Here is a 13,207-nt window from a genome sequence, read left to right as displayed (position 1 = left end):
GGTAGGCACGTTGCCTTCCAAAGTTTTTTTTTTTTTTTTTTAGAAAAAAAAAATTAGTCCTTATTCTTGAAAGTAAATACCTTAAGAAAGGGTAGTTGTGGGTGCATGTATATACATACATATTATTAAACCGTGCCACTACGGTTCCGTTCGCACTTAGGTACCTGAGTGGCAAGCGCTCCTTGTACACACACCATGAGTACTTGGCCCACACACGTTACTACCACACATTACTACCACTGCTACCCATGAACAGAGAGCCCGAGTAATCCTCCACCGATCTCTAGCCCATTTATTGTACCACGAAAAATGTACCTCGTTGCTGCAAGGAACTGAGCACTACACGCTGTACCTGTTATTTTCATTTTTTCTTGCAAATTTAGCGGAAAGAATTCTTAGTATGTATTCATGAACCTGTTCAAAGACCAGCAGTTGATACCATTATACCTTTTTAATGCATAAATGCAAACAAAAAAACCCCAAAAGGCAGTCCTTGCTTTTAGATTATTAAAATGAAGAGCGCGATCTTTTTTCTGGTGAGTTAATAAAATTTCCTAAGACTAAATTCCAGAGAAGCTGTACATAAAGTTATTTAGTGCTAAAAATCTACAATACATTTTTCAAGTATAAGATACTGAAATATTATTGCCAATAAATAGTTGTGCTGTAGTCAAAGCCATGGTTCCGGTGTTGAATCATTCACACCTCAGCATATTAGGATTTAGTTTCTCACTGAGTTTATGGATTAAAATCGCCAACTCTTCTGTTGCTTGAGACTTATCCTCCAAAAGTTCATAGCGAAGGCTGGAGATATCCTGTTTGATTTCCTTTAATTCACCTGTATTAACAATTGAAAGAAATACTCGTTAGCAAGCTCCCTCTTTCACTACCATTCTGTTCAGTCACATCAGCACGTATTTCAGATTATCATCTCAAAATGTCGAGGAGAGCAGGTGCTGGGGTGGGCAGGAGGCTTCACCTCTTCCACAATCTCAAGATGTGTGTCTGTCTCCACCCCTAAACAATACTGAAGGTATTTTAATAGTCCCTTGAACTCCAAAGTTGCGCTCCACGTGTATACAGAACATCAAAGATTCCAAAAGCACTTTACATAGGTTAATGAATTAATCACAGCAACACTGCTGAACAGCTGGGAAATATTAGTATCCCGCTTTTAGAGAGAAAAGGCAAAGAGTTTTTTTTGAAGTGGTGTGCCAAGATCACACAGGAAAAGTGGCAGAGCTGGCAGTAAAACTCACAGCTTCTGAGTCTCTCTCCTCTTCCTTACCAACACCCTTTGAATTAGAAAAAGTCAACCAATTTGAAATGATGTTACAGTTTGACACACCCACAAAAACCATACATTTAAATGAAAACAATTGTGAAGGCCTGGCTCATAACAAGCAAGAGCACGCTTTCCGTTATGGGACATTCAGCTCAAGAGCAAAAGCTTTTTAAAAAATATTCAAACACTGTTCTTCCAGCAAGCGTGAGTTATGTGAATTCTTATGCAATAGCCACCCACAGGAAATGATCTGTCACGTATGAAATCAAAGACAACGAAAAAATACCTAAATTCTCCAGCGATGCAAAATAGGGAAAAATCCCTAGACTTGCATTAAAATAGCTGCAGTACGTAAGAATGCCGAAGCTTTCTATTTAGAATACAGCAGACTTCAAAAATTGTATCTTCAAAGGATGGCTCTATACTTTGGGTACCAATGAGATGGGCATGACACAAAGAGCGCTACCTCTGCTATGCAGCTGAAGACTGAGGTTCAGGGGTTAGCTGACTTGCTCAGAGTGGACTTTCCTCTGCGAAGACTGGTGATAAAGCAAGAACCATGATGCCCATGAACCATGATGCTTCTGCACCACCTTGCTTATCTAAAGACATATATGCTGATACCAAACAGGCATCGGGGAACTAGAAGACTTGCACGTCCCTGGTGAGGGAAGAGTCTTTTCATCATCACTAGATAGATGATTTCCCCCACCACAGAGTGGGGAACAGGAGGAAAGCTGTGGGAAATCAGGAGAAGGGCACAAGGGGCACACAGAGGAAGATGCTTTTAGGAGCTTCTCTGCTTTTGTTCACTGTCGCTCAGCTCTGTACAGCCACACAGGATGGGGCAGAGTCACGATAACAATCAATGCACAATGCTACCTTTGAAGGCACACAGTGCAATTTAACTTACATCATCTTTTCTGCACTTTGCTTCTTGCTGCAGAGTTACAAGTAAGCGGAGAGTAACTAATAAGCAGGATAAAAGCTATGCTGCCTTAGCTGGCCCCTCACATCATATATGCATGCAACTGCCTGATGCTTCCATGCCAGTAAAAGCTGTTCTGATCTGAAGCTGTTCATCACTGCACACCAGCTGAAAACCACAAGGCTGCCAGCAGAGCAGCTTGGGTAAGCATTCCCAGCATGTTGAAACCAACTACACCAGCTCAGCCCAGAGCTACTTATGCCAATCAGGCATGTTTTTCTGGTGGCGGTCACACAGATTTCTTACTGGCTGAACCATGATGGTTATAACCTCCAGCCTATGGGGAATAAAATAATTGCTGGGGTGTTACATTTCCAAGAGCAGAGCCAGCCCTGGAAGGGACATCATTCTATTGCCTGGTAATCTTTTAGCTGCAGCACAGCTTAAACATGCCCCGTGTTGCACACACCCCTATTAATTTGTTTGGGAACCTGCCCAGAGTCAAAGAGTTGGCTTTTTTTGGCCTGTAGCCCTGTGTTTCATTCCTGGAAGGATAGAGGATGGACAGCATTTGTCTTACTCTCATCCCCATCGCAAGTCGAGGTGTGCACCTGGAGCACACACCCCTCGCTGCCGCAGGGGCAGTTCTGCACTGCCAACGGACACCAAGCTCAGATCCACCGTTTCTCAAAAGATCTCTGGTTGCGCATTAAAACAGTGGCTACAGCTGTCGTTTTTCTCACCATGCAGCTAACTCTACGCAGCTTTGTTTAATGATGTGCAGCTCCACAGATTAATATTCTGCACAGCTTTATGAAGTAATGCATGCAGTTCATGGTATAGAGTGGTAAATTGTGTGTTCAGTTGAATGAAACGAGAGAGACATGTCCTGCAGCTCTGACTAAGACTCTGTGAATACAGTTAGTGGCTTCCTCACAGATTTCCTCTGTAACTGTGCATCGTGTCTGTGCTCGTGTTTTCCACCTGTAAAATGTGGGCCATAATATTTCCTTGGTTCTACTTCTTTGGTCCTACTTGTCCGTTTTTGTTACCACAGTTCACTAATATGTGAGTTCAGTGCATCTGAAGTAGAAATAAACCCTCTTTTTACCTGAAACCTCCATGCACCACTGTAATACTCAGTCCTAATACAATGGGACAAAAATTGTCTCTGAATATTGCAAATGCAGTCTTTTTCTTACCTTCATTTACTTCATCATTTTCTTTGTCCACTTGTGCTTTCAAAACATAACGTTTTATCAGTCTTTTCATTATTTGCTGCCAGATTGAAACAGTTATGTAATTAGGTGAGCATATATAATTAAAACTATTCACTTTTAACTGTCTCCCTAATATTCAGATAAGTAAAAGAAAGAACAGCCCCAGATCAAGCAGTTGCCTCATATCGGCTTTTTTGGTGGCATGCTGAGAGTGATCGTTACAAGAAAGCACCTTTTTCATCCAATTGCCTCTTACCTACAAAGCATCACGACATTTTGTAGGGAACAGGACAACATGAATATATGCCTGAACACATGTAATTTAGGCTTTAAGTAGCTTCAGAATAAGTCTACTCTTCGTTAAACTCAGTTTGCACGTAAAAGCATATGTAACAGTAAGAGATAAATATTTACCTTTTAAAAAGAAAAAAAGTTGAGATTTAACAGCATGACAGTGCAACGTCAGCAGTAAAGGATACAGTAAGATTATACCTGTATTTTTATATCATATATAAAAAAATATATACGTACTATATATGTACATATACTGAACGTGCTAATATTCTTGTACTGTGTTACCATACCTAACCTAATGCAGCTCATTAACAGGGTTTACACAGGTGGATTACCAGACACTTTCACTAGGGGAGCAAAAGCTCCCATTTGCTCTTTTTTTCCTGAGCTGGAAAGATGACAGGAAGGTAGTATTTGACAGACTCCTCTTAACAGAAAATGAGCATTGCCATCTGCAGAAATGTTGTATGTCACATCTCAGATCATGAGAAGGAAGGAAGGGAAAGTAATGCTAACCTAGTTAGCAAAATGCTTTTACATCCCTTCCCCAGAAGCCAGTTTCAGCTGTTTGCTTCTCACCCTTTCCAAATGGGGACATCAAAAGAAAAAAACTAAAGTTTTGTGTGGGCTAGTTTTTAAACGCTTCAAATAATGGGGCTTGAACAGTAACTGTCTTCTTTCCAGCAGCATCCTGGAGTTTGATTTCTATATGTTTTCTTTATCTGGTGAAGGCAAAATGTACTTGAAACACAAAATTTTGCTGGTACCTTCACATGGTTCCATTACTTAAACCAGTGACCATTGTACATACTTACCTGATAGCGTGTCGGCTGATTGAGAATGCTGTTAAAACTGTGTGATTCAAAAACTCTGGAGTTCGACTGAGTGAAAAGGTTTAACTATGGAGAAATAAGACAAAATTAAAATGTATTATGGAATTCACAGTTAGAATTAAGCTCCTTTGTTGTTTGTTTGTTTGTTTTGAGAGATGTTTGGGGTGTTCCATTAGCACAGTATCAGAATATTATTTAAAAAAAACCACCCTGAGATTGCCTTGACTTATTTGTTAGGTTTTGTTTTGTATTTTTTTAAAAAACCTGATCATTTTAGCCATCCTGTTCACAGCACAGCTTCAAAGCAAATGTGCTCACACAGCTGAGGAAATAATGAATTATGACTTGGAGGCAGGGATGAGTGGCTGGAGTAAGGAGCAATTCTCTAAACTGGCTTTAACAAAGAGCTGTTGTGGATCTGCACACTCAAGCATACTTTTAATGACAAATACATGCTCAAAACCACTTCTGCTTACTTTGAAGTGTTTTTTCAAAGCCCCATTTTCAGGAACAGTAATACATTTAGAAAAAACGGTCATTGTTCAATTATTTGAGGATCAAAAAGCCATCACATCTGAAATAATTCAAGATTTGTGTAGCAGTGGGCCAGAAACAGAAGGGAAAAAAGCAACCTTGGACAAGGTGGCTTTGTGACCAGTGCAGAAGGTTTGTTACTACCAAATCAGGGACCTAACTCTTATCTCAGACACACTGGTAAGACCTGAAGTAAAAAACGTGCATCCATAAAGAAGATTCAACCCCCTAATGAGCATCAGTTGTTAATTTTCTGTGTGGCCAGAAAGTTGAAAGTCACTGAGTCAATGATAGCTGACCTCTCTTGTGGGGTAGAGGAGCAAACTCACCTCAGCCTGCATATATATAGCAAGTTTGATGCTTACTGTAACTGTTGTGGGTTTTGTGCCCATACTGCATACAGCCTGTCACTTAAGCTGGGCCACAAGTGGGCTATTGTTACCTTCTCCAGGTTGCCCACCTTCTTGGGGGCAACCAGACATCAGCTCAGCCACTGTTTTGGTTAGGGAGTGGGGCAGGATTTATCTTTGTGCAGCATAACACATGGTGTACCAGCCCAGCCTGACACAGAGGAGGCCTTTCCCAGAGAAAAGTAATTCAGTTTGTAGTTCAAGACAACAAGCTCTGCCCAACCTGTCTCAGCAGTGATCCAGAGAGGATTTTATTTCTTTAGTGACTTACATTCTGAGCATGATAGTAAGTACTGCTGTATATGTGAGCACTACTGAGCGTTTCGTTATAAAAGCATTATCTTAGGGTGTTGAGGGTTTTTTTTAAACACATGTTCTGTGTTTAAACACAGTGACTGGAGAGAACTAATGAAGTTCAGGCACTTGGAGCACTAGAGAGCAAAAGATGAATGGTTAGTACCAAAACACTGCTTCTAGATAAACTGATTTAAATCCACGTTTTTATAAACATGTATCTGCTTTCACTGCCACAGAAAACTGGAGAAAATGTTTTCGCAGCTGAAGATTCAATACCAGCATCAGCTCAGAAGTCCTAGGCTCCAGAGGGATCTTTCAGAAAAAACGACTAGACTTGACATTTCTAATAATCTACAGGAAAAAAATATTTTCAAGGTACTGCTTTCAGTCTTTGTAATATACAGGGCCTTGAGCCTAATTTATAAAAAATGCCACATGTATCCTCTTTAACCCATCCATGCCCCAGTCCATCATCAGTAAAACAAGGGGAATTGTTATCTAATTCTCACACAAGGGCGTTGTGACACTGCATTCCATTAGTATTCGTAAAGAACATTTAGATACCCAAATTTAGAATGTCATAGAAGTGCTAAAGATTATTATTACCACATCCTCCTCTTTCCTGTTGCCTTCTGTTGAGAACACAGCTTTTGAAAATAGGAAGTGAGCATGATCTTGACCACACTTTATCCTTTTCCTGTCCTAGTGAAAGGAAAAGCTTTCTCTCCTTATTCTTATCCCCCCCATATTTTTCTTTTTTTTTTTTTTTTTTTTTTTTTTTACCCTGAACTAAAAATCTTCCTAATGGAGGCTGAAAGCATCTTTATTCAACATTTAGGTCATTTCTTGTGGGAATTATTTATATCTTTGAACGCTCAGTTATTTTTGTTTCAATTGTATTTTTCTAGTCATTGGACCTTGTTGTCCTAAGAAAACATAGTTATTTTTTGATTTTACGCAGTATGTTTAGGCAGTCTGAAATACAGATCTATGTATATAAATGCTTGATAATTACCATACTATAATCACAAGCACAGAGTACACCCTAAAACTTAAAGAAAAGCAGAATGCTGGAATGAACACACAATTCTTCATTGCAATAAAAAGATTTCGGTACCTACCCTAGATTTGGAATTGCCCATTCCCATTTCTATATCCTTCTGTAGGTGTCTCCTCCTGCACTTAGAAAAGTTAATGATCCTCATGATGAAATAGAAAAAAGATTTGGGGCTTGGTACAAGACTGAACGGTGGAGGTAATGTTTTTCCATCATCAAAATACGATAACCAAAGTTTAGAACGAGCGAACTTCCACTCTACATCACTGTCATCCTGGGTTAAGATACGAAAACAGGTACATGCTTTGGGTTTATGAAACACAAAATTCTTCCAAATAGAAGTTCTTTTAAATATCGACCCTTTCTGGTTTTACATAGAATGTTATTTCCTTGCTAATAAGACTCCCAGTAGTCCTGAAAAAAATGCAACCACTTCATCAAATCCATTTTAACTAAATTTTAGTTGTCTCTTTAATGGCAACATCTCATGGGCAATACTTAGTTAAAGCATGTGAACCATTTAAACAAGTGTTATTTTTGCACTGACTGAAAGCCAACATATAAACTCCTTACTATTTAAAGTGGACATTTTTTTGTTTTTTTAAAGACTTGTTTTTCTCATTAAAGACATCACATAAATTTGGTACTCACACAAGTGATTAAATACTAGTTTCAGGGCAGACATGGTTTAAAATGGTAGTACTCACAGCTTTTTGCATAGCCATGAGAAGCAACTCTGATTTATAATGGAGTACAGAAAATACAAACTTTGTTGTCATGAAGAAATCATGTTAAAAACTGACAAACTGATTTTGTCCTAGTACATTCTTACTTGGATGAAGTATTCCAAGGCTGGACTTTGTTTACTCCACAGGTGAATTTTTTTTTTTATTATAACTAGTTTTCTCCTGCCGAATTCCCTGATACTTCCCAGAAGTCACTGAAAGCATGAAATGACTTATCCATTTATACACTATGTCTTAGATGATTTTTTTCCTCTGCTAGTGTGGGTATGCACCCACATCTATCTGAATGCAGTACTCTCTGAATAATATCAGAACTCATGGTCTGAAAAACTGGCACCATAAATATACTTTTTCTTCCATTTAAGCAACTTGGGATTTATTTTTAAAACCAGGTGTCTTCTCTAATCTAAATTTCCTGAAATTTTTATTGGCATTGGATGCTAAATACTCTGTCTTCAAAAATGAAGACACTGTGTCATCATAATGCAATTAAAATAAAATATATTTCTTTCAATAAGCAATGCAGTCAATAACTTGCTGTGAAATTCAAGTATTCATTCAACTGAGCCATTTGTCAAATTTGGAGAAATACTGCCACTGTGTTTTCAGGACATATGGCAAAGCTAGAATCCAGTTTTAATATTGTACCTGATGTGGGAAAAAGCACACATCACAAAGAGTGTAAGCATTGCAAAGTGTGACTTGGTCACAACAATCTTGAAGATAAGCACCTGTATCATAACTCCACGTACAGAGGCATATAAATGTAATAAAGTACGTCCATTTATCACTGTGGTGTGTAAGTGTCTAACTCCCGCACATCTAGCTAAAAAGTTTGAGGACTGGAACTAAAGACCAGATTTCCATTAAATAACATCTCAAAATACATTTAATCCATGTCCTAATGATGTGTCAAAGACTGAAGTGCACTCCATTAAGGAAACACGCAATAATCTTCCTAAGGATACTGGGAATGAACCACCCATGTCTAAAATGTGACACCCAGTAACTGTTTTCTACTTCACGGCAGTCTTCATTTGAATATTACTTGAGATTTTAAGATTTCTGGATGGATGACATCTCCTTAGATGTGTACAGATGGCACAAGATGAACTAGTTGTTTAGATCCTCTAAGGTTCTGCAGCTTGTCTGGGTTGTCAGATAAAAGTTAGTCCTAAGAACATGGTATTTTTTGTGATCTCCTCCATTGAGATAATGTCTTCATTGTACTTTTGTGTATCAAGATGCGCTCACTGAAATAATTCCTAATAATTCTACCCTTTTTCAACACAAGAGAACAACTTGAGAACAGAGCCCACCTCAATTTCTTGATATGAACTGTTGATCATAGCAATCAGCATGTTGAGCAGAACTACCACCATTGTCACATTGTATATGCCATAAAGAACATAGCCAATATTCTCTATGAACTTGTGATCATATTTGAGGACAACAGAGGTTACTTCAGACAAGCCAAATATTGACCAAAATAAGGTCTTGAAACTTTCTTCCACTCTGCAGGAAAAAAGGAAAGGTAAAAAAAAAAAAAAAAAAAAAAAAGAGGAAGACATTATTACTAGCTACACAAATAAATATTTAAGTTGTGTTAACAACCTCAAGTAATTTGTCTGTGAATTAGGTTTGTAGAACGCTGATCAAAACAACAAACATACAAGGTATCAGTAATGGTTTTTTGCAATTGTTGTCCACAAGTCTGTGTGATTAACATAATACAAAGGTAAAATTATTTTAGACTGCAATGAAAACTTCCATTCTACCAGTAGGAAGGAACTGGTCTTCTGCTAAGGTTCTGGGATAGCTGATTTCCAGCTGACTTCAACCGTCTGCACTTTTCTTTTAATGCTAGGAGAGAGCACATAATATCTTGCAGACTTTTGTTACCTTAGTGAAAAACCTGAAAGGCTTTTTACTGAAACAAAATTTATACTTACGTTGTAAAGGCTGGGTTTAGTTTAGCTCCAAGGTAGTAGGAATACAGGATGAACATTCCAATCATAAATGCAAGAAACACCATAATAAAAAGGACCATAAACTTGAAGATGTCCTTAACAGTCCTTCCAAGTGAAATCTGCAAGGGCCCAAAACTCTCATTGGCAGGCAGGATATAGGCAATCCGAGAAAAGCTAAGAACAACAGCAATTGCATAAAGGCCTTCCGATATTATCTGAGGATCAGATGGAAGCCATTTATCTCTAGCTGGAAGATAGGAAACATAAGGGTAAACGTAAGGAGTTACTCATTTATCACAATGTTGAGAAATAAATCTTGTTAGGATTTTTCCATGAACACGTCTGAATTTAATTAAGACAAATATTTTAAGAGTCTAGTAGCTGCTACTCTATTCCTATTTCCCTTAAGTCAAAAAAGATGAATATGTTACATTACCTTTTGCTAGAAGAAAAACTGTACTTGAAGAAACATGACATTTGCTTCTACAGTTTGCATTTTAACCTGAATGACATAACAACAAATAATTCCTTACTGCTTTTCTTAACTGTACTATTAGCTGTCTTAAGCACTATGTTAAAGCCAGAAATTTCTTCATATTTTGTGTTTTATTGAGGGGAACAATGTTGGTTGATGAACAATTCCATTTATTAATCACACCAAACTTTGCCATTATTACAATTTCAGGATGGAAATCATGAAGATTTTTGCCATTTATCTCAATGGAAGTAGGATTGTGGGTTTTACACACAATATGCACAGAAACAACTGAGTTATATGTAAATTCATAAAATACTTATTACGTGAATTAATGTACCATCTTAGCAAAATAACACTGAATTAAAATGTGTTTCATATCAAAATACCATGTGTTTCTAAATGTGTACTTACATCTGCACAAATTCAGATTGATTATATAGCAGTTAATTTAAGTCCAAGTCTGCTAGTATACTATATTGAAGTTCATAAAGCATATGCTAAAATACACCATCAGCAGCAAACACAGCCTTTGCTGGTGTTACAAATAGAGATTCATCACACCTTTAATTACAATTTCTGCACTGCAATAACTATTTAGTACTATTATTCTATTTGAGCACATCTTTGCTGGGCCAGCATCCTTCCTTCAGCGGGAGATGCTGATTGATCTTTACAAATATGAATAGCTGTATCAAACAACTGAACCAACCAAAAAAAAAATCACATCAAAATCTTATCTGTTGTGTACCAAACCAAGAACAAAATAGAGCTTGCAAATGTTTAAAATCAAGAGGGTCAAATTTAGCTCTAGGATAAACAAAATTGTGGATGGCTACATTTGAACTGAACTTCATTTATGTATCTTGTTTGGTTTTAGTATCTTAGCAAACTTATTTGTCAAATTAGAGTGTCATAACAGCTATTGTTTAAATAGCACAGAAACAAAAATACTGAGGCAGAAATGGTTAGACAATGCTATGAACAGAAACACTTGCAAATATTAACCTTAAGGCTTCAAAACGCTAGCACATCCTTACCAGTTTTTCTGCGTTCAGATCTCTGTTGCAGAAAAGTTAAAACTCACCATAAGTAAAATATTCTATTTCTGGAGGAAGTGTGACCTCAGAGAGGTCATTCTCCTCAATGTAGTTGTCCACATATTGTTGTGCTTTTGTGGCCTGCAGGAATGCCAGAAGCCTCGCTGTGAAAGCGGCAATGAAAATGGACAGCATCCCAAAATCCAGAACGTTCCATAACTGCAAAATATATTCCCTGGGTCCTTCCAGCCACAACTCCTTGCATTCTGACCACATCATACCTGCAACAAGAAACGAAAAAGCCCCACAACATAGCAATATTAGCCAAATTATTTTCATTTGAATTCTTTGCATTCTCCCATTTCATGAAACCAGATGGTACCAGTGGAGCAAAAATTCACTTATTTGCAGAGTCACGGCATCATACACCTTGAGTGAGGCTCTCTTGGTTTCAACAGCATTGATCAAATGGGAAGGTATTGATTGATATGTGGGAACAAAGCTCAGACATCTCCACATAGGGTAGCGTAGAGCCACAACTTTGCAGCAAGTCTTACAGCCTAACAACGTTAACAGTATGCTGTACTTCTAAAGAGGAAAAAATGCTAAATGTGGAAAAAGAACTCTCCCTTCCTTACAATTTGTACTCATAAAACACTTCTAAGGCAGAAGGATTAATTTTTACAGAGGAGCACAACTATCCAGCTACACACATGACCCTTTATGAGCACAATTATACTACTGGTTCTCCACTTTACAGAATAAGACCCTTTTCAGCACAGAAAGTGGAATTTGGCTATGTGTAATTGAGTTTTCTTATTCGAACTTCTCCTGAGAAAATAATTTCCATGGATTTAACCTACCCTAACATTAAGATAAAGGAGAACTTAGATCAGGAGATACAGGTGATTCAAAAGGCAGAGCAAGGCACCTTCATGTAGCAGCCCCAGTAACACTTCCTTTCTCTTCCACTGCCTGTAAAAGCTGAGAAAGCTAAATTATCATGTGGCTAAGTGACATTTTGTGATGTAAAGCACCTGACTTTGATGAAATGCTAGAAGATAGCATTTTCTGCCATACAGAGTTTCCAACAGGCTGACAGTTGTTCAGGTTTTGTGAAAGAAACCCTGAGTAATTAGAACTGACTCAGCCCCTTGACACTGGTAGGAACTGTGATTTCTCCAAACGCTACCTAAGCAGCAATGCCACAGAGCACTGACGTGCCAACACATTAATACCGATCCGTAGGAACTCCTGACCTTCTGGCATATACCGCAGCGTAGGCTTCCTGACACTATTTAAGAAAATCATTTTAGTAAAGTATAATTTCTGTGGCGTTCTCTTCAGCAAACCTGTGCTCCTGCTACAAATGCCAGGACTATGAAAGATGAGGCAAATCAGCAAACAAAATTTTACCCCATACTGCAAAAGGAGGCAGATGCTCTGATGCTCTTACGAGATCTAATGCACTGTTATCTGCCCTGAGGGTTTATTCTAACCACACAGCAGCTGGAGCACAGGTTTGGGACCTGCACTTCTCTCCTTTCTTTTAGAATTTATATCTGCAAGAAAACAGTTGACAAAGATGAAGGGGCAATATACCTACCAAGTACCCATACCATGATCAGCATTTCTGTCCAGGTGAACTGGGTAGTCTTCACCCTAAAGATCTGCTTAGGGTAATCAGTAACAGTGACATTCGGTAGCGTTGTTATACCTTCAAATCTGTCTGAAGCATTGAACACCAGCAGGCCTAGGAAAATAATGAAGGATGCTGCATGTGCCACAAATTTCATAAATGGGCTTCGAAGAATTCTTCCAAGCTGCAAAGGCAGAATTGAAAGCAGTCACTCAGTTTTCTCAAAGAAACAAACTATCTCATCAGGCATTCCAGAAGCATAAATGGGCACTGAAGAACTCAAGACACTCTGAAATCCCTTTTTAAAGGATGCTCTTCCAAGTGCACTGAACTGTGATGCTCTACATTTCAGACAGAAGTCTCCCAAAGGCAGCCTCATGGAGTACGTTGTCCTGTTAGTGAGTGTTCATGTTATTCCATAAACTCTAGGTGGCAATGTTTGAGGGAAAACACCCTAAGGAACAACAAATGTACAATGG

General features: G+C 38.3%; 1 protein-coding gene across 6 annotated transcripts in view; it reads right to left on the bottom strand.

Annotated features, from left to right (window-relative positions):
- Positions 1–49: 49 nt before the first annotated feature.
- Positions 50–13,207, bottom strand: part of TRPC3 (transient receptor potential cation channel subfamily C member 3) — a 54,375-nt gene continuing 41,217 nt past the window's right edge. For 2 of the 6 annotated variants that reach the window (XM_080373550.1, XM_080373554.1), the window contains 8 exons: positions 12,696–12,912; positions 11,137–11,370; positions 9,557–9,821; positions 8,924–9,119; positions 6,923–7,132; positions 4,543–4,626; positions 3,416–3,491; positions 50–838 (listed from right to left, as the gene is read on the bottom strand). In XM_080373550.1, coding sequence (XP_080229676.1) covers positions 696–838; positions 3,416–3,491; positions 4,543–4,626; positions 6,923–7,132; positions 8,924–9,119; positions 9,557–9,821; positions 11,137–11,370; positions 12,696–12,912 — 1,425 coding nt within the window. In that variant the 3' untranslated portion in view covers positions 50–695. Of the gene's footprint in view, positions 3,492–4,542; positions 4,627–6,922; positions 7,133–8,923; positions 9,120–9,556; positions 9,822–11,136; positions 11,371–12,695; positions 12,913–13,207 lie in introns of all 6 variants that reach the window. The other 4 variants (XM_080373553.1, XM_080373551.1, XR_013925707.1 and 1 more) reach the window with 4 other exon arrangements.

The sequence above is a fragment of the Falco punctatus genome (genome assembly GCF_963210335.1).
Source record: "Falco punctatus genome assembly, chromosome: 1".
In the NCBI taxonomy this organism is placed as follows: Eukaryota; Metazoa; Chordata; class Aves; order Falconiformes; family Falconidae; genus Falco; species Falco punctatus.
This window is presented reverse-complemented; position numbering and strand designations above follow the sequence as displayed.